The sequence below is a fragment of the Haemorhous mexicanus genome, chromosome 13 (assembly GCF_027477595.1).
Source record: "Haemorhous mexicanus isolate bHaeMex1 chromosome 13, bHaeMex1.pri, whole genome shotgun sequence".
NCBI classification, from domain to species: Eukaryota; Metazoa; Chordata; class Aves; order Passeriformes; family Fringillidae; genus Haemorhous; species Haemorhous mexicanus.
Genome location: NC_082353.1, coordinates 8,951,799 through 8,978,499, shown reverse-complemented (window position 1 = coordinate 8,978,499; position 26,701 = coordinate 8,951,799). Strand labels below are relative to the sequence as shown.

At 39.1% G+C, this 26,701-nt stretch overlaps 1 protein-coding gene and 1 long non-coding RNA gene across 7 annotated transcripts in view; one reads left to right on the top strand and one right to left on the bottom strand.

Moving 5' to 3' along the window:
• LOC132333305 (uncharacterized) overlaps positions 1–5,727 on the bottom strand; it is a 36,380-nt gene extending 30,653 nt beyond the window's left edge. The window contains exons 1-2 of the long non-coding RNA XR_009488126.1: positions 5,528–5,727; positions 183–252 (exon numbers count right to left, since the gene is read on the bottom strand). This is a non-coding gene — a long non-coding RNA (uncharacterized LOC132333305). The remainder of the gene's footprint in view (positions 1–182; positions 253–5,527) is intronic.
• A 464-nt stretch (positions 5,728–6,191) lies between these two features.
• Positions 6,192–26,701, top strand: part of CGNL1 (cingulin like 1) — a 54,826-nt gene continuing 34,316 nt past the window's right edge. For 3 of the 6 annotated variants that reach the window (XM_059858271.1, XM_059858266.1, XM_059858272.1), the window contains exons 1-6: positions 20,574–22,173; positions 22,680–22,774; positions 23,698–23,791; positions 24,691–24,792; positions 25,180–25,328; positions 25,824–25,959. In XM_059858271.1, coding sequence (XP_059714254.1) covers positions 20,593–22,173; positions 22,680–22,774; positions 23,698–23,791; positions 24,691–24,792; positions 25,180–25,328; positions 25,824–25,959 — 2,157 coding nt within the window. In that variant the 5' untranslated portion in view covers positions 20,574–20,592. Of the gene's footprint in view, positions 6,330–7,089; positions 7,232–19,609; positions 19,744–20,573; positions 22,174–22,679; positions 22,775–23,697; positions 23,792–24,690; positions 24,793–25,179; positions 25,329–25,823; positions 25,960–26,701 lie in introns of those variants that run through there. The other 3 variants (XM_059858267.1, XM_059858269.1, XM_059858270.1) reach the window with 3 other exon arrangements.

Below are 26,701 nucleotides of genomic sequence, written 5' to 3'. Positions count from 1 at the left end.
GGAAGAGTTCTTCCTAAAGAAAATAGTATTAACTGAAAACTGGAGTAGCACTTTAGTTCATTAGCATAGTGCCAGATCTATATAAACACATCTCTCCTGGTAAAAAGGAGCAGATTTGCACAAATGCCAAAGACAGAATCTATTGCACCACCAAAGCCCCCATCTTTGAGAATTTAAAATACCTTATATTATCTGCTGACTCATAACTAGGCTGTAAGCTTCCTCTCTTAAAGCAATGGATGGCTGTGGGATCTGGAATGGAAACACATCAAATGCACTGTTATTTTCAAAGGAGAACAAGGAACCAAACCATGGCAAAGGCCAGGATGAACTAGTTCCCCTGAGTTAATTTAATTTGTTTGTTCAACTCTTTTATAAGAGTTGTTATATATAAGAAAATTGAGTACTTAGCTCATAAGTGGAACTTAAAAATTTCAAAAAACTGAAATGCTGAAAAGAAATTTCATCAATTTCATCTCCATTAAATGCTTATTATTACACATGTACATTCTAGCGTTGAAAACTCCAATCCTCTAAAACTTGCCTTTAAGTTCTCTTTCTGTGTTTTCCCTAGCTTGCAAAGCTACAGTTATCTACTTGAGTCTTCGGTGCATCAGCAGCTAGATTACTGTAGGTGAATCAGGAGTGATGTTTTTCTTTCAAGGAGAAGGTGTAGGTAGTATCTCTGAGTTGATTCTTAAAATAACTGGACGTTACTAAAATGTTTACATCTCTTCGAAAATATTGCTTCACGAAACTGTTTAAACGCTACTACCTCACCCAACTAATAAAATTAGCTGGAAGTAAAAACAAATGTAAAATATTAAAGATTTTTTTCCCTGTTCTTTATTTTCCAGCGACTCGGGAATGCGTCGAAGGACCGAGCTGTTACAATTACCGAGGCCACCAGGTGGTGCCATTGCCCCACAGCACAAAAGGCCCGCGGCCGCTCCCCCCAAACCCAGCTGGAGAAAGGGCTTGGATCAGGAACCGCTTTAGGCTCCCACAAACGTTTCCTTATCTTTGTCCAAAAGTAGGAAAAAACCCACCCCAAACCGTAATTTCTAAGACATCCATAAACGCCTAAGAAAAAAGAGTTAATTTTTACTTGGGATAGGGATGCTTAGATTAAGACACAGGTAATTTAACATTTCACTTCTCTATTGAAATAAATAAGAGCTCCATGCATAAAGAGCATAGAAGCCATTTCATTTACTACATTACAATTTCTGTGATAAATGAATCAATGTTTACACCTGCAATGACTGAAACAATACACCCTTTAAGCTGTCTTTAAATAAAAACATTGCCAATGCCAGTAAATCAATATGTATTTGTGGACATAGAGGCTCAGACTATGCTACTCTTAAAAAATTAGTTTGTTCCTGCAGCCTGGGCTTGGCCAAGGAGGGCTGCACATGCCAAGCAGGTAACAACTACAATGGTTTCTGGAAGTTTAATGCATTTGGTAGTACTTGGGCTTTTTGCAGGCTCTTTCTGGAAAAAACCTTTTTTCATTGCTAGGATTACTGAAATAAGTCTAGTGGGAGCAAGACTGAGTCACTTGGGTGAAGGAAAAAAACATGGATTTAGCCAAAAGTTATCCGAGGAGAAGAATGGGAGATCAAAAAGCCACATTGTGGCTAGATGCTGAACAGTGTCCAAAATCTTCAACTTAAATTCCTATCAGTATTAATTATTTACTTAATTACTTGACTACATATTTTTTCTTAAATGAATATTGAAACTATCATATTATTTATGATCAAACCTTCTGTTGTGTGTATTTTTCCCCCAACAGCTTTTAAAGTCAATGGTGTCTTCTCTTCATCTCACTCTTGATTTCTGTGTACATAAGTAAGGTTAATAATTGTACAGTCTTATATTCAACATGAGGAGTATTTGTAAACTTGAGCTAAGATGAAATTAAATTCTACATAAAGACAAGTTACAATTTAAATCTTCATCTCCTAAGGTTTTCCTTCACATGCATTAGCTAATATACAGTGTTTTCCAGTGTTGAAGAGATCGGAAAATATAAATCTCTTGTTTTACAATATAATCTGTCATTTTCCACATTTTATTTAATAAGTCTTATTCTCCTGCACTGTAAATATGTTCTTGAATCTATGGCTAGGATTATTCAGGCTGTTTTAGAGCTCATGGAATGCTAGGGTTAGAGATAGAGAGAACCCTGTGCTCTGGGTTCTGTCAGCAGTACCCTGTGTTTGACAGCTGCATGTGGGAGAAGAGAGAAATGGGAGAAATGTAAAAGATGGGCTACCCCCAGACAGGTAAGGAGGAGGGGGGGGGAAGAAGGGAGGAAGAGACAGAGAAGAGGATGAGAGGAGAGAGAGAGAAGGTCCCCTGTGAAAAGGGGGAGGTGTGGGGAATATAAGAAAGGTAGAAAATGAAAGGCCTCCTTTTTTGGTTAGTTGTATTTAAGGATAAACCAGAGATCACACATTAAAAAGCATCTGATAAAAGTGTATCGTTACATTTCTTCAAATGCCTCATCTCCTTCTCTGAAAGTAAAGACCTGAATTTTTAAGATTGTGTTTCTTGAAATAAGAAATGGATAAAAATGTCTATTTTAGTAGCTTACTGAATATAGTAGTAAGAAGGATAACTGCTATTTGTTAAGCAACAGACATCTAATATTTGATAATAAAGAAAACTTCCGACATATATGGTAAAAGATAAGTCAGAAGCAGTGCTTCAATGGAATTATATACCAGACATTTTCCCCCTACTTTCTACTGTGATTATTGGATTAGATTCTTTCCTGAAAGGAAATGGGGGACTATAATGAAGTGCCAACTCAGGTGTGTAGTGGAAGAGCAGGCAGATAGAGGTGTATCTTGCTAGGAGCCAAGCACAGCACTGACACACCAGGCTTTCAACACAGATACTCACTGCACAAATGCAGGAGAGCTGCTCAGCTCCCGAGGTGTGCTGGAGTAGCCAGCAGCTGGAATTCATCTACAGCACAGGCTGCTGGGGCATTACTGTTTGTTTTTGCTTGAGCTGCAAACTCCATTTTGTATTGTGTTTCACAAGTGCCTGATAATACACTGCCTGAACAGAGAGACATCAATCATAGTGTCGAACCAGTTTTGTAAACAAGGACCAAAACCTTTACTCGAAGGCAAGGAAAGGAAAAATAACTGGCTGAGGAGTGGGAAAGGAAATGGCAGCCTGCACAGAGATGATATTCTGTATGTGACCTAAGTCTGTCCTCAGTGCAATTTTAGCTTATTGCTGGGTTTGTATACATTCCTTCAAAAAATTCTTACCTCACTGGATAACCTTGTACTTTTACAGTATTACAGCTGGACTATGGCTCTTACTGAACAGTTCATGCTTGCAGCATTACTATAAGCAATTACTTGTAAAACTCATGTTCAGAATATGCCAAATATCTGTAAGAAACTGTCTGCCAAAATGTTGGACTTAATATTTCATAAAACTGTAGTTTAAAGTCTCAAAGGTTCAAAATAAACTTTCCTCAAAGGCTCAAGAAGTGTAGGATAGAGCTTGTGAAAATCCAGTCAAAACTTCAGTTTGGGAAGCTCACAGCCAATACAAGTAATTTAGCAATTCTGCTCGTCCCACCTTTTTCTTTTTTTTTCATTCCCTCATCTTTGATACAGAAAAATAAAGTTAAATGAAAGAAAGAAATAAAAGAAAGAAAAATGTCTTGGCATATTTTTCTGAAACTCGGTGCAGAACAAGAGCAAGGTTTTCTGAGCAGTTTAATGCTGAGCATTGCAGATAGTAACTGAATTGTCTCCTAAGCTGTTACCTGAGAGGCATATAATGAAAAAAATTAATAATAGACTATATAGTAATGACTAGTCGTCATAGACTGGTTGTTTTAGCAAGAAATTATTCTTATGGGTTTTTTCTTTTTCTGGTTTGCATCTAAATGCAATGGAAATGTAATATTATTCAACATCATTGATTAACAGTCTTCATTAACCTTTAACAACAATGTGAAAATTATAGGTGTATACACCTCTCTAATTAAGCATTTTGTTTTCTATTAAGTGCAATTCCTTCACATCTTACCAAACGACAGTATGAGGCTGAACAAACTGTCAGCATGTTTCTTAACTCTAATTGTAATAAAATACAGCCATTATAAATGTCTGTATAATATCTGTGAGTTCAACTGAAATGTTGCCACACAACTCATGTAACTGAGGGAAAAAAAAGTTTAATTACTTTCTTTTCTGTTCATTGTTACCCAGTTTTTCAGGTAGGGTGAGGGTATAAGCTTTGTATGCTTTCTCAAAAACTACAGGGAAAGGAGCTAAGCCAACTCTATGCATCTTTTACTTAAGCAGTTCCAAGATTATGGAGTCATGAGGAAAAAAATGCATATGAAAAGCAAATGTTAAATGGCAAAGTATGTAAAAGATCAGATGGCAGCAGAAGTTTGGGCTGTTCTGTCTCATGAACATATTTTTTTGTTAATACTAAGGACAGAAAACTCCATACATCTATGACTTTCTTCTCAATAACCATTCTGAGGGAGAATCAACTTAAGAGTGTTATCTGGACACGCAACAGAAGTTTTGACAGACCCTGTCCCACTGAATACTTCCATGCTCTCCACAAACACTGTCAGTAATCTGCAAGCACCTCACTAGCTGCCTCCTTGGAGCTGTTTATAATTTGTGCAATTCCTACAGTTTACAGCTCCTTCTATCTATTAACCATCCATATAGTACTTTATCACAAGTACTTGCTGTCAGGCACTACTGTCTCATTGTTTTGCTTTTGACTGTTTCTTCCAGGACCCAACAGAACCTTATGGAATACTGACTTGTAATACTACTGAAATACATGTTTTAAAATAAATTCTTAGAATGCACTTTATTTTCTGGTGAGAATTTGTGAGAACTTTACCCTTTTATTTTGCCAACTGAGAACCCAAAGCTAGATACAGTGTCCCAGCAGAGTTAATACTGATGTTGTATTTGGAACACTGCCTTTTCCAGTTGAACTCTTCTATTTATACATTCTAATTAAGACAGGGCCATTCTCTACAGAAAAACCATACAATTATATAAAATTCCATATCTGTATACCCAGTGGTCTTTGCTAATGGGGCTTGTTTTCACAGACATGTAACAGGTATCAGAGCAGCTCTGATAGAAATGTGAGCAGTGACCTCCAGCACTGTTGGATTTAAGAAGAGGATGTGTTCCTATCCATGCTCCTCCTGTTGAACAACTTTGACATGGCTTTCATGACTCATACTAAATTTTTCCTTCTCATGTTCACTGCCCAGAATTTTTCTGTTGTGGACAAGGATATATCACATTTTGCCGTGGTTTTTTTCTCCCTGTAGATTCACTAGAACCTTTCTTTTGACTATGCTCCTTGGTTAATGTTGTTCAAATCTTGAGGACAACTTTATAAGCCTGGAAAGGAACTGTCTGAGGCCCATTTCTTGTGACATGGTTGCAGACACTGTTTTTGGGGTTTTTTTGGAGGACAGCTGTGAACCCTCACCTACCTTTCCTTCACTGATGCATGAGGGAAAGAGACACACGGCATTACGGCAGGACTTCAGTTCGCATTCTATGTGTAGAATATTCTGGAATAACCTTGTGATATTTCCAGTCCAGCTGAAGTCAGTGTGGAAATCACCCAAAGTGCCCGAGGCACCAAGGTGTGCCCGAGGTGCTTGTGACGCCGCTCTGGGAGCAGCACGGGCACGCTGCCCCGTTGGAGCGAGCCCGGTAGCCCCGCTCTGCGCTTCCCTCACCTCCTCCTCCTCCTCCTCCTCACGGCCAGAGGCGCGCCCGCCCTGCCCCGTCCCTGTGCTGCCTCAGCCCTTCCCGCCGGCCGGGCGGCTCGCCAGCCGCCTCCACACGGCGAGGGAAAACAAACCCGACTGTCAGGCGGCCTCCAGCCGACAGTACCCGGGCCCGGGGCTGGGTTTCTTCTTCAGAGGGCTGTTGTGGCCACCCCGTTCCGTTCGCCGCAGCCCTAGCTGAGGAGGAGCAGGGCGGGCTCCCCTCAGCTCGCGGCTGTAGGTGTCCGTCTGGGGGCCCCGTGCGCGCCGCGCGCTCCCTCAGGGAGAGCAAAGGCCGCGGGCGGGCGGGGAAGCGGCGGGAACCCCCGGGCTCACCTGCGGGACGCCCCCCGCCTGGCTCCTCCCCGGCCCGGCCCGGCCGCGGCGCCCCCTCCCCCCGCTGGAGGGGGCGGGTAGTGCGCGCTGGTCTCTCCTGCGGCGAGCGCGGCTGGCGGGGCGGCGAGAGAACGGCGCGGAGTTGGCGGCGATCCCCCTGCGGGACAGAGGCGGCTCGGGACGGGTGAGGAGAACGGCGGCGGGCGGTCTGGGAGCTGAGGGGGGCACTGCGTCGCCCGCTTTTCCCTGCCGCGATGGCCGGGGCCGGGCGGGCACAGGACTGTGGCGCGGCGGGCACAGGACGGGAGCGCGGCGGGCACGGGAGCCGTCGCCGTGCGGTGCCGCTGGCGCTGCTGCCCCGGCAGTGGCTCCCGGCGCCGAGGCGCTCTCAGCTCCGTTAAACACGCGCCTTTCCAAAGGCCGAGGGCGCTGGGCCCGCCCGGGCGTGAGGCGAGAACTCGGCGGCTCTCCCCGCACGACCGGCGGGTGACGCGCGGGGAGCTGGCGGAGCGCCGGCCGTGCCGGGGCAGCGCTCGCCCCGGGCGCTCCTCGGGGCTGCGCTGGCGAGCGGAGCGGGGCCGCCCCGGGGCGGGCGAGCTCAGCGGTTGAGCGGAGAGGGAGCTGCCGGGAGGACAGACTCCCGGAGTCCTTCGTTTGCTCTGCGTCCTTCGGTTGTCAGGAGCGAGGGTCTTCCCCCCGAGCGGGGCCGGCCGCAGCTGCCCCGGAGCTGCGGGGCCGCAGTTGGAGGTGCCGCTGCCGGCCTTGGCTTCCAGGTGGGCGGGCGGGGCCCGGAGCCCCCGCGGGGCGCCGAGACCGCTGGCTCGCACGCATTCCTCCGGGGATTCCTGGCATTCCTGGGCAGAGGGCACTCTTGACTTCTTTATCTCCCTTCTATTCCGCGAATTAGCGTGTTTTTTGCGAAAGGGTGTGTCCGCGTTGTGTGTGTTCTTTTTCATGGGAAAAGTTTAGAATGGCAGTTCTGCCATTTGTTCTTCTTGCACTTAACTTTGCATCTGATATAATTTATATCCTTCCAATTTGATGACAACTTTATGGGGAGATCAGTGCTGCGATAAAACTTCTGTGGTGAGTTTGCATTAGATTAGCAGTTGACAGAACGATTGTTCCGAATTTTCTTTCCCTTTTTTTTAGCATGCAGGCATTTTAAAAAAACTATTGCAGTGCAAGTTGAATGATTATCAGAATAGAAATTATGGAAACCTCTTGTTGAAATTTGTTCCGTTTTTCTGGACATCTACGCCGTGTTTATCTTGTGCAGACTCTTAGAGGTGAATCCTGTAGGTGAATCAGAAATCTCCTAAGTGTGTCCTGACTTCTGGTACTCCCATGGGAGCCTGATAGATTCAGTGTCTGACGCCTATGCTGACAACTGTCAGATGTGTTGTAGTTATATATCTCTTTATAGAGCTTGTTTTAACAGACCTTTAAAACTTACATAAAAATATAATTTAAATGGCAAAACCAAGCTACTGTTTACTTTTTAAAGGTGCTTTGTAAGAACTTGTTTGACTAGCAATTATATTTTCTAGAAATGTCATAGTCATTGAATTGTCTTGTTTTTTTTTTTTCTCATGTTAGACCCAGGAGAAATCTGCTTATGCTCACACTGTGTTCTGAGCCAGATGTGGTTACTGATGATTATTGTAAAAGTGTAACAAGTTGCTATAAGTTTTTGTTTGTTTGGTTGGTTTTTTTAATAATTAGTTTGAACTTGAGTCTTTTCTTTTGGAAAAAGATAATAAATTGAAATGAAAACTTTCATACAGTATTAAAGCCTGTGATTAACAGTGTAGTAAACATTATGTTTTAGAAGTTTGTCATGTTATGGAAGGCAATTAAACTGCTTTTTATTTTATGTTATTAATTTTGAGACACAGTTACATTTTTAAAACAGAAAGCTCTGTAAAATAGAAAAGCAATGCTTCTAGTTTTTGTTAAAATTCTCTTAGGATATTAAGATAATCTTTCACATAAGAGAAGATGGTTGTTTTTAGCAGACAGTTGGTTGTTTAATATTAATGGAGTTTTTTAAAATAATCTGAGATAAACAAAAAATGCAGTGCTTCAAATGAAGCATCTATAAAGTGACTGATATTTTTACATGCATGTGTTTACAACTTAGAGGTGTTTTCTGAAATATGTTAATCGTAGGAAAAGTATTCCTACTTGGTTTACATACACCTTGAATACAACTGACATTAACAGTTTCTGAACACCACCTAAATGCAAATACACACTACAAAGGTAACTAATGTTGTGACAGTACTAAAAAGGCCTTATATTGCTAACCCCCTTGATTACTGGATTTGTGTTGGTATTTCCAAGAGCCTGTCTACTCCATGAGTGTATCACACAACTGTTTGGGTTTTTGTATTTCATTCTCATTATCTGACTTTGTTACATTTTGCTTTTAAATCTGATGAATCTAGACTGTTTAGGCTGCCTGAATTGCCTCCAAGCAAACCAGCTTATTTTAATTTCTTTTAATTGCATTATTAGATCTCACTGTCATTACTAAAATGCCTGAAAATCCACTTAGGTTCCCCTGGCAGGGTTTTTATGGGAGATGTGGAATTTAATTTTCTGCAGAAATAGTCTACAGGATGTCCTGTATAAGGAATTTTACCTCAATAAAAGGATGACATAGTTGCAGAAAAGAATTTGTGACAGTTCCTTCTTCTGGTGTACATTGTGTAAAAGGAAGTTGATCTTTCTGGGAGTATTGGTGAAACTGGTTTGTCTGGGTTCTGCAGTGTCATCTGAAATGTGCAGGTGAAACGCATGGCCTCAAATGTGAATTTTTGAATCTTTTGTCATGGAGTAATGCAAGAGGAACATATGTGCTATGAGTTTATTCAGCCTGGATCATAGTGGGCAGGTTTTTATTTAAAAATAGCTACTGAAGTATTTTGACACCAAATAATTCTGCAGATGCAAAAATGTAAACAAAAGTAGATCATCACAGTTTCATTCTATAGTCTGCTGTTTTACCATTTCTGCTTTTGGAAGTCGTAGTGATGATGATGTCAGTATAATTAGAGCCTTTTTACTGTGGAGATAACCTGAAGTCTGTATATTAATACCAAGCACACAAGCCTGATTATGCAAAACAGCCTTCAGCCTATAGCAGCATCTACCTATGTTGGTAGAAAGGAACTGCAAAGAATCTGCTGAAGATCAGTGGTACTAATAGATTTCTGAGAAATAGCAATGAACATTGAAATAATGGGACATTTTATTTCACTTCTGCACCCTCTCTGCAACTCTGAATGGCTTCAGAAATGTTGCAGCAACCTGTTGCCCATGTGTTCAGATAAAGCAGGCTTAAGAAATTTGTGTTTCTTCTATCTGTCCCACTTATCTCTTTTTAGAGGTAGGAGGAGGTTATCTTCTACCTGATCAGTTCAGTGATACCATTCAGAGGCAGGCTTTGTAAGGAATTACATCCTTACAGTATTGAGATTAACAAATGTTTTGAATGGCCAGGATGAGATGAAGGGTGTTAGAATTTCTCTGATTTTGTTGCTATGTCTCAACAAACTGCACAGAGCAAGGTGGTACAGACTTGACACATCCTGAACTTAGGTTTGGTAATTCTGTTTTTAATGCATCTTAAATGATGTGTTGGAAGGATGTGCAAAAATACAATAAATAGGTTGGGGTTTGCTATTTCTCTTCTTAACTGGCAGAAGAATGGAGAATCCACTCACTCACCAGATTAATGTATGAGGGAAGGTGTTTCACGTGTCCATGGAGTGTTTATTCCAGGAATGTTTATCTGGAAACATGGACATAGTTCAGAAGCTGCTTTGACCTTGACTCTGAATGGTGTTAAATCAAAATGGTAATATTTTTCAGTGTAGCCAAGTATGAAAATTTAATCTTAAACCCCAAAAAACGGACATGTTAAGAATGCATGTACTAAAGATTTAGTGGAGTTGTAGTCATGGAGTCGCCACTGTTTGGGATTAGAGCTCGCTGTATTTTTTCTGATCTTGTACCATCTCTGCCAACACAGCTGGCAGCCTCCTTGGAGGACTTTATCCAAATGTAGGCTTATAACCTTTCATTTTAGGTGAAATAAAGTGGATAGCAAGATTTTTAGCCAGACATTTTAGGTATATAGTTTCATTTTTTGAAGAATGCCTCTAAATTTTTAGCCAAATGAAATATTTTAATTTCCGTTTGTCCATCTTTTGTATTTATGAGTTTCATTACCCAGGCTGACAGTATGAGATTTAAAATTAATATTCTGTAATAACTTTTCACATTCTTCTTGATCTTGCTAAAAAAAGAGAGCAATGAGGAATAAATGTGATTGGAGAAATATCTGAGAAAGCACTTAGCCTGCAAAAAACCACCAGGGAGCTTGGTAAGACTGGAAGATGCTGCAATGATTACCACGGTCGCCCCTTTCTGTGAGGGTCCCCAGACTTGCAAGGAGTCATGACCATTCAGATATGACTCTCAGCAGCCTGAGCATGACCATATTTTGACTCCAGGCATTTGTAGCAGTCCATAATACTTTAGTTGGATGTGCATTGCATGCACCATTTAAAAGTAGCTAAAATGTGGACATAAAAGCTAAATACAGTGTGAAAAGGAGAAGTATTGTCTAGGCTGCCCATGCTTACATAGTCACACCACATGTGGTTTTTTGTGTTTCTTTGAGTGTATATATAAACCCTCATAAAGCACTTGCAGAAGCCTGGCAAGTAATTACCAGCCTTTTGGAATGTTTTAACCCTATTCTGAATTCTGTTGAAAGATATCTCTACGAACTGTTGGAGGTGTATTTAATGTACATAAAGATGTGCAAAAGGGAGTAGTTATTTGCATTCTGCTTCAACATAAGCATAATGCAGAAGTAGGGTAAAATTTAAGCTTTGATATAGAGATGGGGGAGTGTTTTCAGTGAGTACATCAAGCTCGGTATATTTTGTTGGCCTTGTTGAAAATGGTCGGGGTATGCCTTCATATGTTTATTTGCACACCATTAGCTGTTATATGCAGGGAGCAAATGTTCAGCAGTAGCAGCCTTTATTTAAAAGAACAATTGGCATGTAATGTTACATTATAATTCCACAAACACTTCAAGCTTCATAAAGAAGCAGCCCTACCTCTCTCATTTCCCTGGTAATTATGCTATTCCAGTGTGAAGGTGAGAAGTGTGGCAGCTTAGGGTAGCTGGTTAAACCTGTGCTTGCAGGGCCCACACCAGGTCACTTTGACTGCACAGGCTTTGTAAGCCCTTCTAAGTGATTCAGTCCAGCTCACCATGAAGCTCCTTTCCTCTGTGGAGTTTTTGAGCCTCTCTCTTCCATACTCAGCTCATGTCTCTCAGACAGTGTGATGATATCATCTTGTCTGGTGGGGCCTGGGCTCAGGGCCTGCAGTTCTGACTGCATATTTAAATTTGAAAATGCATGGCTGAGTTAGTTGAAAGAAACTAGATGGGTGTGAAGCCAAGTGTTCAAGGAATACAATGTAATTAAGGCAAAGTTTAACAGTAGAAAAATGGAAGGCATAACTAGCTTGAATACACATGAAGCTGTGGCCTTATGTTGGCTGTGTAAATATGACTCCTACAGCCTATTTTACATGTAGATTTTGTACTTAAATACTTGCATCTCCGTAGAGATTAACCCTGCTCTGTACGTCTTTATAGAGGTGAGCCCTTGGTCTTTGCAAACAGCTGTACTTATAGTTCATTATTAATTTTGTTCAGGAATAAGTTACATATATATAATCAAGGTCATGCAAGTTGCATCTGTTGGGTTGCTGTAAATGTAGCTCCTGTAGACAAGATTATAGTTTTTGCATGGGAAAAATGAAAAGAACGTCCACTGAAATGTCACATTTAAAGTGAAGGAAAAATGTTTGGAGTATAGGAACCTTTTGTTATTTAATTATGTAAGATAATTTTATAAATAAACGTGTTTCTGAAGCACTTGTAAAACTTCTTAACAAAGGTTGCCCTAGCTGTGTCCGTTCCTTTGAGGAGGGCTTTCTAAGAGACTCTTGACAAACCTGAGATTTTTTGCTCAAGCCTCTGAAAGGATACTCTCTTCTATTTCAACAATAATGATATCATTGGGATGTACTAAGATAATTTCCTTTGGAACAAAATACAGTTTCTAACACTGACAATTGGAGGAAAATGTAATGAAACAACACAGAATCTCTTGTGGAGTGAGTGTATTCATGTCAGATGTTTGGATGCAAACCAGCTATTGTATTTGAAATCACAAACCACTTTTAGAATCTGTGAGTATCCTTGTGTCTCTCAGCCACCTTTTCTGTCAATACATAAAGATACAAACATCAAGAATTTGATAAAGTAGAAGAGTGTATATAATAACATTTCCTCTTAGTGACTTTATTACTTTTTTTCTTGTTTTTAACCTTTTTTGAAAGTTTTTAAGAAAAGTGAGGGAAAACTGAGTATTGCGTGTATATAGTCAACTCTGAAATAAGTATTTATAAGGTTTTGTTGTTGCTTGCTTTTTGTATTTGAAGTTTGTAAATATTAATTGTAGTGCTTTACTGTCAGATACTCACAAGATAACCCCAGTAACTGGATCCTGTTAGTGGCAAAACCCAACTTGTTCAGGAGCTTTATCTGAGCCTGTGGGGGAGATGAAAGAGTAGCATGGCACAAATGTAGTCAGGGAGGTGTTTGCACCACAGGAACCATGAATAAACAAGTGCAGCTCCCCATCTCTCTCCAGTGACTTAACTGCTGTCACAGTCTGCAGGGCCTGGGACTGCTCACTGCAGATCACATGAATTTGATTCTTGGAACTGTATTTCAGATACAAGCTGACTTCTGGTTTAGTATACTTTGAATGTGCTTGATTTTGTTTCTGATTTCCTTTTGCTTATGATTTGGGAAAATATGGAAACATTACTTCAGCAAAGAAAAAGAGAGCTCTTAAATAATGATACAAAGTATAAAATGCAGTAGTAATAGGTTAGAATATTACATGGGAAATTTGGAGGTTTCTTAGCATTTTCATCATAAACAAAATTAAGACTTTATTTTGCACTCAGTAAGTGAAGTTAGCAGGTCATGTGTTGTTTCCTCTGGGGATAAATCCTGTAAAATTATGACTATATGAATTCATACATAGCAGATACAGAAAATTGGATATATGTATTATGTCCTTGTTTTCAATAAAACTCTGAAAATTTTTGAGACCTGAGTATCTGCCAAAATATGTTGTTGTTGACTTACAGCCATTGAAGCAGATTTTCATTTGGGAAAAAAAAACAAAACAAAACAATCAACCAACCAATAAGCCAACAAAACCTGCTAGTTGTCACACAGCTCAAGCATTTGGCTGATCTGTCACATACTTTCATAGGACTAACAAGATGTTTTACATTTCAAACACTGAGACTTCCTCACACACAACATTTTTCAGCCAGAGGGAGTATGAACCCAGCTGTAAGCAAGTGAACAGTATCTTTTGCTCTAACTGCTTCTAATTGTTCCTTCTGCTGACAGTCCTTATTAAATACAGCCTCTTCCTCTCCTTGAAAAGGTGACAACTAATGTTTTGTTTTGTTGGCTGTCTGAATAAGGTTGTTTAATACTTGAGTAGAACTGAAACTGAAATTCTCCTTTCTAAGGCAGTAAGCCCAAAGATCAGCCACTTTGCTGTACTGCATTTCAGGAGAAATAATAAAATAATATCTGTAATGCATAGTAACCAAAGCATGGCTGTTGGCTTTCACTAACAGCTGTGGAAGAAAAGTATTATTTGGAATTTTCATCCTGCAGGAAGTTCTAACGTCATCTATAGACTGCCATCTGAAATCAGAAAAGAGAGAGGATTTTTTCACAGAATAAAAATGAAAGCAATTAATTGAGGAATGTTTAAATACTTCCTATGAAAAGGTATTTCTCTGAGTCAGTGTTCCTGGCTGGACTTCATGTTTCATTATAGACCCAGAGCTCCCATACTTAATGACTCCCATACTTAATCACAGCTTGGTCAAAGGAGAAAGAAACCAACTCATGTCATGTTTGTGGAAGGCACAGACCTACAGGGCTTCTGGTGTGGGGGCTGGAATTCCTGCTCTCACGGGAGGCCTGCATGGCCCACTGGCAGTGTGGGTGGGTGGTCCTCCAGCAGTTGCTTTTCTCCATGGCACTGTGCACAGCTTGGGCTGGCAGTGGTGTGAATGTCCCTGCAGCAGCAGTGCAGGGTTGCATACAAGCCCTGGAACCACAGTGGGATGCAGCAGCTCAAGTCTGCTCCTCTCTTCTTTGCACTGCACCAGTCACTAATGCACGTGCTTGGGGGGGCTGGAGCTAGGGTGGTGCAGGGCATGTAGTACTAAGTGCATTTAGATGGAGTGCTTTTGGAAGAATATAATTTGCTAGCTTTTTATGAGATATGAAAGGCTAATACTGCCCACAGTGATAGATCAGCCCTGTCTTGGATGCTGAAGAGATGCCTTGATTTGGTCTTGTGTCTGTGTGGTACCAAGCAAAGTCCTTGCAATCTAACACTGGTATATGGAGTTCTGAAAAATACATGCTGTGTGGCTTAGGTTCACAGGAGCTCCTGATTGTTTTCAAGTATAGAATTTGTCACCATATCTTTCCTTCCAACAAGTAGGGAGATGGGACATGAAGTTTTTGGCTGGTTTAAAAGGGAATGAATATTTGAAAACTCAGTGGTTTGTTTTTTATTTCATTTATAGAAATTTTAGGTAGATCTTTGATGCTGACATCAGAAATGCCAACAGCAATAATAAAATAAATCTGAGTAGTTTTTTCTCCTCACTGATGCCTGCAGATATAGAATGACTTGTTATATTGTAGAAAATCCTTTTTATAAACCTTTTGGAAGTTTTGCATTTTGACCACTAGATAAGGAGTGGCAGTTTACAGACAGTGCTGGGGAAAAACAAAGGGTGACAGTTTCATTGTATATTGTAACTATAATAATTTTCTTTCTAATAACTGGGAGGAGTAAATGCCACGTGTGCTATAAATATAATTGTATATAGACAAAAAAACCTCAAGTAGGAAAAAATCTTAAATGGGGATAAGGAATCTGTTGGAAAAGTGACAGACTTTTTTCACATGTCTTTCTATTGCTGGATATTGTCAGTTTGCTGTTAAATGAGTTTTACTGTCTTTTTTACAGCCCCATTTCTAGAATTTTAAAATTGCACTTTTTTCCCTTCTGCTCTCTGTAAGCAGTAGATCAAATAAATTTATCCTACTCCAAAGCTGTCTTCCACATGGACTAAAAGGGACAGCAGCCCAGGCCCATTTTTCTTTGGCAGAAGAAAATTGTAGGTAGGATTGACAATGATGAAGTTTCCCCTCATACTTGCAAGGCATGTTTGTGAGAATGTTTTTCATCAAGTCTGAAAACATTACAGTTTTGGTCTTTCCATGAATTATCCTGTCTGCTTCCTTTTCTTTACCCTCACAGTATGTAAGTTTTCCTTCCTCTTCTCTCATAAAGTTATTTCCTGTCCTTTTTCCATAACACTGTCATTTATTATTGACCTAACACCCACTTTGTGTGATGTTGCTGATACTTTCTGAATAGTCAGCTGCACAGAGAATCCATTATTTTGCTTGGAGAGCAAGCTCAGTGTTATGTAAGGCTAGAGAACAAATTTTATAGTTCCTTCCTGACATTTTGCTGTGCATGTGAAATATCTGAAGTAAACATTCATAAACTGTTACGTCCCCCTTTTTCAAAAAAGACACTGATTAAATAAAGTGGGCCACAAGTCTTTTTTTTCTTATGGTAATCAAAATTTGGAAATAATTTATATGGAACCAAATGTCATTTGTAATTTAGCCTGAAATAGTTTAAAATTTTCAGAATTCTCAAAGTTCTCTCCTCCAAAGAGGAGATAACGGGGTATGCCCACATCTTCCTTTAATGAAAAATCTTCAGGTAATCCAGCCTTAGGAGACTCAGGATTGTGTTACTGGATGTGGGGGAGTTCCTGCTTTTTTGACATTAAGGGAGGCAGGGAGGAGTCCTAGTGCCATAAAAAAGTCAGGTCTCTTTTATTCCTCCATATTCCCTCACTAGATGTATGCAAAAGGAGCAGATGTGTAATGGGAGGCAATACCTTTGAAGGGTGTGTGGCTCCTTCAGGAGGCCAGGGAACATATCCATTGGTGGGACAGTGTGTCCCCCCACACTGGTCACCATCTCTGCCTGGACTGTCTGTCTGTCTGTCTGTCCAGGGCAGGTGCTTGGCTCACAGGCTGGACCACAAGGTGAGATGTGCTTTGTAAGGAGGGTGTGTGGGCAGGATACAGGAGAGCAAGCTTCCCATTCAGACTTTGCATTTAACTGGATTGGGAAAGCAATTTTTCTGAATAAATCTACCTTGTAGATTTGGCTAAACAACTGAAATGGGTGGTGGAGACAATTCCATGCCTTTGTGATGCTGCAATGTTAAGAAGGGGAGAGACATGTCTGGCACAGGAGGATGTTTCTCAAAGATATTCTTTTCTACCCGTGTTTTCAGGGAGAGCAGCCAGGGTTCCACATGACAGAGGTTTTCTTTATTGTGAGCAGGTCTCACATAGCTCCTGTTAGCTAGCTATAAAGTAGCTGTGAAAGAAAATGTTTTTAAGGAATTAAAAAAAAGTTTTTGACCTGTTAAACCTTCAGTGTTCATATCCTGTGGTTCTTTGTAGAGTATCATATCACCACTGAACAACAAAGTGCTAGAGAAGAACATGCAGAGTATTGGATTTTCAGGTATGAAAACCTCTGCTGACAAGTTCTCTTTATAAACAAAAAATGTCATAGTTTCTGTTTTTGGCAAAAAGAAGTTGTTCAGAAAAATTGAACCATTTCTGAGTAATGATAAAATGTGGGACTTCCATAGCCACTGAAGTCAGTTTTTAAAATGAGTGTTTAAGCACCTTTATGAAGTCTTACTTTAGGAATAAATCTGAAACTGAAAGACTTGAGCAGCTTTGAGTGCCAGTTTTGTTTATTTGTTCACAGAAGTTTTCAAAAGTTGCTATTCCTGATGATGAAGTTAAAACACAAATTCAGTTTGAAATTTTCTGCTCGCCTCAAGCAGTCCAAGGCCGTGTTGCTGACAAAATAGGTGATCCCATCATTCTCTGGTACCTTACTTGCTGACCTGATAGCAAGATGCTGATGACTGTGTGTCCTTGACTATATTATTTGTTTTAGCAAGTAGAATATTTTCAAAAGAAAATAATTTATTCAACGAGTCTTTTCTTACATCCTGGTTAATTTGTATGTGATGTTGTCATGACGCTTCAAGATAGGAGATAGGAACTGGTTTCATCATAGAATGGCAGTCGTTCCCCTATTTAAAACTTTAATAGAGTCATTGCTTCTGTTTTCTGAAAATTGTATTTTTAAACTCTGAGATAGCAAATAAAATTACTAGCAAGACAGTATTGTTTGAAATTTAAAGAATTACTTTGGTAGAAAACCTGGAATTAGGATTTATATCACTCTCTATTTAAAAAAAAAAACTTCTTTATTTTTTTTTAGTAACTACAAGTATGTAACAAAGAGCTGCCCAAACAGGGAAATTGCCTTCCCAGCTGCCATTTAACTATCTAACCTCTTTTCATAAGCTGAAGAGTAAACAGACTGTTTTGTCATAACATTTGAGGGCTTCAGCAGCCTTAGAGAAGATTAAAACCGGGCAGTTGTAGCTGTCAGGGCCCCCAGCTGTCAGCTCCTGCGCTGGATCAGATGTCAGGATTTCAGTCGGTCACAGCATGGAGCACAAGCTGATTTCATTTACCCGAGTATGCCAATCTGCAGTTTTCCAGGGCTGAGGTGTGTACTGAGCCAGCAGAGTTTTCAGATGTTCTCATTTTTGACATGGTGACATCTGTCAGAGGAGTGGGGCAGGCAGATGGGAGAGGAACAGCTTCAGTCCTCTTATCCTCCCTCCTCTGTTGCTGTAACCCTGCCAGAGCCTGAGATGTGACAGGACAATGTGTGTGCAGGAGAATGACTGTAACTGTAATTAATCAATTAACATAGTTTCAGGATTTCCTCAGAAAGGCTGTGTGTGATGAAAGCCAGTAGTGCTTTTTCTGTAATTTAAAAATGCTTACAAAATTGCAAAACCACTTGATTGTGTATTGTAAAGCAACTATTTGGTATTATGTAGTTCATGTGAGTACTACCCAATGCAGCTTGACATTCTATAAAATAGAAATTCTATATAAAACCTTTAAATATTTGAGTAGTAGGGTCATCTGTCTTGTTTTCTTGTTGATGCCATGGGAATTTAAAAATACAATCTTTTTTTCACCATTCCAGAAAGATAAAATGTGTTATTTAAAATATTGTTTGTTTAGCTCTTTTATTTCTACAAGGTTTTATCCTTTTGTACAGTAAAATTAAGAGTTGTGTTAGTACAACGCGTTTGAAGAAGACAAATACACATACTTCTTTATGGTTTTAGAGACAAATGAAACATATTAATTTAAGGTAGATTATTAACCTGTATATTGTTTCCCCTGTATATTAGGGGAATTGGTGTTCTGTGGTTACTTTTGAGGGGATGGGGGTTGTTTGGGGTTTTTTTCTGGTTATTTAATCTTTTTAGCAACTTTGCAAAAAGTTTGAAAGCACTGCTTTTGCAGTCACCCCCAAACAGACATATTGTAATTGTATTGTAATGTATTGCTTATTTGTTCCTTATGCTAATTGATATAAATCCTTTTTAATTTTTGGCTTTTATATTTATTTTTATTGACTTCTTTTTATATTTTTTTAGTTGTTGCCATTGTTGAAAAATTCAGATTAACTTTACTCTTTTTGTAGGTCTGCTAATACAGCTTGAAGGTGTAGTGTAAAGTTCCATATACTCCTAAGTTTGTCTTAGTGGCATTTCTGATCTGGATGGGATTGTTGAGTGGAGAGCTTTTAGTAAAGATGTTCACATACTCCTCCACTACAGATCAGTGCTACCAACTGTGTGTAAATCAGGGGTTTTTCTCAAAGGCTCACGTGTGAATGTGCCATGTGAGACTTCAATTTATAAGCCTGCTGCTGAGGAGGAGTTGGTTTTTAGAGAGGAAGAGGTTTTTGAGGGGAGCTTTCCTGCTAGGAGGAAGAATTGGGTAGAAATTAGTGTACTATGAACATTGAGCCAAACTTTTTCATTTGCTGTCAGGAAAAAATGAGAACTCTGCTCTTGACAAGAGTATCTGAGGGAGGTAGTTCATGCTGAGATAGACAGGAGAGTGAAACTGGCTGCAGAGGGTTGTTTTTCCATGAGACATCCTGTTGTTTTGGTTTCCTCTTGCTGATTACCATCGCTCAGTGATCTTGGGTTTGTCAAGCCGCAGTGATGACTCAACTCCCCAGCTCAGTTCAAAAGTTTATTCCCTCCAGGTTTTGTGTCAGACTCACAGTCCTGTGTTCCATTCTTTTGTAGACACACTGGTACTGTCACTGCACTGCCTCTGCCTTTAGATAGTTGGCTCATAATCTGCCACAGACTAAAGTAAATCTGCCTGCAAACCCAGCTGTTAGAGAAACAAAGAATGACATTTAACATTAGAAACACAGGTAGGGTCGAATTTATTGTTTTCTAGATTGAAACAGTTTTGGCACATATAGGCTGGAGTTAGCATTCCCGTTGGATCTGAAAAAGGCACTGTCAGCCTTGGAAATACTAGCAGTGTTTTTCCATTTTTTGTTGCTCAGCAAGTATCTTGTTTTAAAATAGCAACTGGAGTTTTTTGAACAAGCTTGCATTTGGGAGATTGTTAAATTAATCTGTAGGAAAGGTTATTCTTAGGGATGGCAATGAGATAATAAATGATGAAAAAGTTTATTTTCAGATGTCATTAGAAACAAATGTTGAAACCCAAGTAGATAAAAATCACAACTCAAAGGAATGAGGATGTTGACCTTACTTGCAGTGCTTTAGTTACCTGAAACTCATAAAACCTTAAACTGCCTGGTTGTGTTTTGCCCTCCTGGGCTTAGGTTTAAATGTTAATATGGCTGGTACTAAATGCTGGCTTTAAAATGATCACTGGTTTGTGAAGGGTACAGTCTTCAGTAAATATAATGGAAATACCCAGAAGTCATGCTTTGAGTCCAGAAATTGTACCAGAGTTGCTTACATTTAAAGTAATTTGATTCCAAAGCAATGAGCACAAACTGAAGGTAACATTTGTAAAATGACATTACATTGATCAGAATGTGTCAGTCTGGCATTTGTCTTTGTATCACAGTGTATTTGCTTTGGGCTTGATAGAGCTTGGATATTGATTTCCCTGTGTTATTACTGTTATTCTTCATTGTCACCTTGAATGGTAGAATAAAGTAATTAATGAAATAATCCAACTTGCTTAAAACAATGAGAATTTTCTAATTTTCCTCCTGTTCAGATATAATCCTCTGATAGACATGGAGCCGTATTTTGCTGGTTTTAAGCACATGCAGCAGGACTATGAAGTCACTCTTGAACTTTCAAGTGAAGAGACTCAGAAAACTAAAAATGCACTAAATTCTAGGATGGGGTCTTACGGTGTCAGCATTAGAGTCCAAGGAATCGATGGACATCCTTACATAGTACTGAACAATACGGAAGGATGTTTGTCAGAACATCCTCCTCCTCCTGGAAAAGAACAGCAGGTCATTCCTCAGACTGTACACAAGCCAGCCATGGACTCCAATACTGCTTTTAAGTTGGAGGACAAAATCAGTGAACATACAAAATTTGCTGGAACGCAGCACGTGCAACCCTCTATGCCTAAAAAACTGCAGATAACAAATGTCAATGAAAAGGAAAGTGGAATGCCAGATTTTAAAGATGAAACTGTGAAATCCTCAAATTTGTTGAATTTTCAAAGACATCCTGAACTTTTGCAGCCATATGATCCTGAAAGAAATATCTTGAACTTGGAAAATTACCAGTCTTCTGTATGCAGTAAATCTAAGTCTTTTGCAGAAGAAAAAACCGAAGCAAAGCCTTGGATTTCCTCATCTAAAGTAGTGTCCCTACAGAAAACAAATACATACCTTGCTGAGTCAACCAAAGCAAATTCAAAAAAAATACATCTGAACAGGTCAGTAGAAGATCCAGATAAGCAGCTGCAGGATTGTCCCAGTAGCACGATCAGCCCCAGTGACGTGTGTGTTTCAGAGACATTTTCACCTGCAGGAGGATCCCCCTGTGTTAGTCCCACTGCTTATCCCGAGACAAAGAAACCTAGACCAGATGTTCTTCCCTTCCGCAGGCAAGATTCCTCTGGGCCAGTACTGAATGACTCCCGAAGATCCTCGTCCTCATCAGCTACTCCCACTTCTGCCAATTCCTTGTACAGGTTTTTGCTGGATGACCAAGAGTACGCCATCTACGCGGACAACGTTAACCGCCATGAGAACAGGAGATACATTCCATTCTTGCCGGGAACTGGTCGTGACATTGACACCGGTTCACTTCCAGGAGTAGATCAGCTAATTGAAAAGTTTGATAAGAAAGTCGATGCTCACAGAAGAGGCAGGTCAGGAAAAAGGAACAGAATTCATCCAGATGACCGTAAAAGATCAAGAAGTGTTGATAGTGCCTTGTCATTAGGACTTGATGTAAATTCAGATTATTTAGGTGAATTCAGTAAAAGCTTGGGTAAGTCAACTGAGCACTTGCTGAGACCATCTAAAGTTTGCCTTCACAAGCAGTTATCCAGAGATCAAAAGTCACCTTCGAAAGAGACAAAGATTTCTGCTCGAAGTATTGGAAAACTGCAGATGCCTAATAAAGACACCCAGAGCAGCAGTTTCAGCTCTTTGCAGCACCATAAACAGAATGGAACAGATACAGCGAGCTTGATGGGTAGATCAGCTACACTCCCAGGACAGAGTAAGAGAGAGGAAGTTAAAACAGTAACTTCTACTTTGTTGTTGCCAAACCGAATTACAATTACACCTGAATCAGGAGCCAAGAAGATTTCTGTAAAAACATGTTCATCCGTCCCTAATATACAGGTAATTTTGAGTTAATTCATTAAGCTATCCTTTGCACTTTGCATATGAAAGCTGCCCTATTGTTAATTGTGTATTTTTCTGGTCTTCATTAGAACAAACTCCCATCATACAATATTTCCAAATGGGATTGTTTGGGAGAAATGTAAATATAATTTTTTGTTGTTGTTGTAAGTATAGAAAACTTGATTTGTAAAACAACTGATTTTTGTATGCGTAAAGGAAGATGGTGGGGCCAAACAGATATCAAGATTCTTAAGCATACATGCACAAAAGTAGAATGTGAAAAGATATGTATGCAAAATCGAGTTGTTTTCTTTTTTCTTTTGGTGTGGAGTATGGTTTGTTATTGCAGTAAGGCAAAACTCCAGTGAATCTTTCAGAACTTCAGGTCCATAGCACATGAAAGTTTTCATTAATAGGATAGAATGGGGAATTCCAATTATACTGTTTGTATTTACAACTCTCACAGAATTTTTATCTTTTGACATTTTGTCTTTATCTTTTAGGCAACTCCTGATCTCCTAAAGGGCCAGCAAGATCTTGCACAGCAAACAAATGAAGAGACTGCTAAGCAGATTCTCTACAATTACCTTAAGGAAGGGTCAGTAAACATAACGTAACTTTTGGATAAGACTGCATTTTCTCAGTATTTGTGTTCTATTACATTTGAAATGTGAAACAGTAAAGTGAAAGCTATAATTAAATGAAATGTCTCTTTCACAATTCTGTATCTCAGCTGTGTCCTCTAAGGCATTATCTGGTCTCAAAATACCTGGGCTTCCAGGACTTACATAAGGTGTTGTACAGGATATGATTAAATGCACTTGAAACTTGTGAATCAGAATATGGTTTGTCTTTTAAATACATCTGGAATTAAACTTTGTATAATATAGAGGTTATTGGAGAATTCAAATAGTGCCTCATGGAACTTTAAGCTTTCAGGTTTTTAAAACCACAACAACAGTGAAGTGCTATTTCCTGAGGTTGGACAAAAACCCTCTGTGCTTTTAATACTTTGTGCACCTTTAACTCTTCGTATTTTCTACTGATAACTTATTGAAATGTAAAGGAAAGTTCAATTAATTTAAAATACACAATGCATTTAAATTTCTTTTAATTCCTGATATAGCAGGTTCTGGGACCTGTTCAAATGTTATTTTATGGTGCAGTAGTCAGGACTTCTAAAATCTAGAACTAACTACTTCTTATTTCAATATGTCTGAGTAATAGACATGCTGAATATCTGTCTTTCCACAGTCAGTCTTACACAAGGGATTTGCACTTCAAGAGTTCAGTGCTCTTTTTTGTTTGGTTGGCCTTTTAGAAAGCATTTGGAATACAAATTTTTAACACCTCTCTTTGAAGATTTTAGCAAATCACAGTCAAGATAATTTCTGATTTGTTTGTAGTATTTTGGGGGTTTTTGTGGAGATTTTTATTAGATTGGACAGTCTGAATTGGGTTTGATGTTAACAAAAGTGTAACTTTGATCATATCATTGCTTATTTGTACTGTCTGTTTTAGAAGTCCTGATAACGACGATGCAACAAAGAGGAAGGTGAACTTGGTTTTTGAGAAAATTCAGACTTTAAAGTCAAGAGCTGCTGGAAAGACACAGGTAAAGAATTATTAATTTGCTTTGGCTTGTTTCAAAGTGGTGCAGTATTCAAACAGGGCCTTAAGAATCTGAATCCCCTTAGTGACTTCTAATAGGCTATTCATGTGGTCCCTTAGGAGCAGAGCTTAATTTTGATGGCATGAGAAGGATGAAATGCTTATTGTCTATTATTTTATCCTGGGGTATAATTAAAATGAAAATTTTTTCTTCATATTCTTCTTAATCTAGATATACATGTGCTTTTTCAGAAGATTTTAAGTGTAGTTGCTCACAGCACAGTTAACCTTTTTAAGAAATCTCTTAGTATTTGAGAAGGAGTTTGGAGCAATGAAGAAAAATGTTAGGCACTATCACATAAAATTTCTTGGGTAAAGATAAAATTTATTTGCAGAGATAAATGATAATCTTTTGATTTCAGTGTGACAGACATAGCATGAGAGACTCATGCTTTTCTCATTAATGGAAGCATTATTTATTTGCAAAATACATCCTAGGAAATTACCTAAAAAATGTATTTGAAAACCTGTCTTAACATATGAGCATGCTTTCCTTTGATGTCCATTTTGCATAATTAGTGATATGTCAGTAAAATTGGCCCAAAATACACATGATTTGAGTCATATGTTGCCTAATTTGAATTTTTCTTTACGTTTGTATATTTTCTGTTTTATTGTCAACATGCCTTGAGCAATTTCCAAGTAGTTTTATGAAAACCAAATCATGATTCCTTTGAAAATCTTAGCTTGGCTTGACCCATGTGAAAAATCCCTGGTGAGCTCAGGCAGTTGATGCCACGCTTTATTAGTCTTGCTTGTAGCTTTGCTTTAGATTAGAAAAAAGAAACTGTTCTCAAAGAACATCTTGGCTTTGTGGGAATAAATGTCTCTATTTAACTGTAGGTGTCGGATTCTTCGGCTGAAGTAAAAGTATTGGTGGAACAAAAAGCAGAACTTGAAAGGAAAGTGGAAGAGTTAGAGAAAAAACTGGAACTGGAAATTAGGGTACAGCACTTTATTGTTATAAAGCTTCTGAATATTTTAAATACACTTCTTAAAATAAGTGACAACTGATCCTTCAGCTGATTCCCTTTTGCTTCATATTCTTCTTAATCCAGATATACCTGTGCTTTTTCAGAAGACTTTCATTTAAGGGGTGGTTGGTCATAGCATTGTTACCCTTTGCAACAAATCTGTTCTTAGTATTTGAGAAGGAGTTTGGAGCAGTGAATAAAAGCGTTAAGTGCATGCACAATGCACTTCTTAGGTATCTGCTGAGGTAAATGTTAATCTGTTGAGTGCAGTGAGACAGACATAGACTGAGAGACAAACTGTATTAATCATGTAGCTGCTGTCCATTGTTTTGCCTAACTTTTGGTGTACAAAATTCAGAATCAGCAAAATTCCAAAGAAGAGAGAGATGCTACACGAGCAAGTCTGAAAGATCTTCAGTTGCAGCTTGATCAAAGTATATGTGAAAAGGAAGCCTTAAAAAAGCAGCTGGAAGAAAATGAGAAGGAACTCAGACAAAACCTGGAGGAGTGAGTTAATTCTAGCAAAGTTATCACTGAAATTTTACCTTTTCATAAACTTTTTAGATTAAAAGTACCTGTGTCTCCAGAATATGTTGATGGAACCAGACAAGTGACATTTGTTACTGTAGGAAATGTTTATACCATTTAAAAGAGTCAAGTCTTTAGAAAATCTGGAAGGAAGAGGAAGATTGCTGAATTTATAATCTTCCTCTTAGTGCAAATTGATTTTAATATTTCATGGTCAAAATATACAGTTCAAGTCTTTGAAATGTGGAAACAGTTCAGTGACTAAAGTACCAGGTCTGAAATAAAATACAACTCCCCACTTAAATACCTAGGTAGAAGATTTCTCATTTTTATCCCTCTGACATTTAATTTTTCTGCCTCATTTTATCCCATTCTCTTGTGGGCAACATGGGAATGTTGCTGGTTTTAGTACTTGAATGAACAAGCTAGTATTTCTACAAATTAAAAAACTCCTGTGTGATTTTTACTGTTGAGGCTTTTTCAAGTGAAGATGGAGCAGGAAAAACACCAGACTGAGATCAGAGATCTTCAAGACCAGCTCTCTGAGATGCATGATGAACTGGATAACGCCAAACACACCGATGAAGGGGAGAAAGAGATTCTGATTGAGGTAAGTTAGGAAGTATCAGAAGGGGGATCAGAAAAATTGCATGAAAAGAGGAGACTAAGATACAGAAATACATGCCTTTGCTTTTCCTCTGCTATTAATCCAAAGCAATGTAGCATTATTAGGGTCCCAAGAAAGAATGTTATGATAGCAACATTAACCCTAAAAGGAATACAGAGTGTAAGTACCATTGTTTATGGAGCAGGAGAACAGATGTCTTAATGGTTGACAGACAGGTGAGTTATCCACTATTACCAGGTTATAATCTCAGTTTTAGCAGTTAGGAGTTGGGGTCAGAGCAGGGAAGATCAGTTTAAAAAAGATGCATTATATTATCAAAGCCAGATGAGATTCAGCTAAAAAAATTAAAAGAACTCAACAAAGCAGTCTCTAAATTGTTTACTTTCTATTGGTGGGACCAGGGAGAGAAGGGATGAGTCTGGAGAGGAGCAAAAGAGTTACAGAGTTTGTCACCTTGGGATGAAAGAGGAATTGGCTGTAGCCCTGCTTGTACTAATATACTGATGATGAAATAGAGAACACAGCTTATTAAATTTGTTGATAAGGATGTGTAAGAGTATCAGTGCAGAAATATTCAAGATGTTTGCATGCAAGATCTGCTGAGTAGAATAACTACCTTGTTTTGTATGGGTGAGATTTGATTACTCTTAAATGACTGTCTTAAATCTCAGGCACTGTAATTGAAAGTTGAACATAAGTAGGGGAATATCAGAAATGATAATGA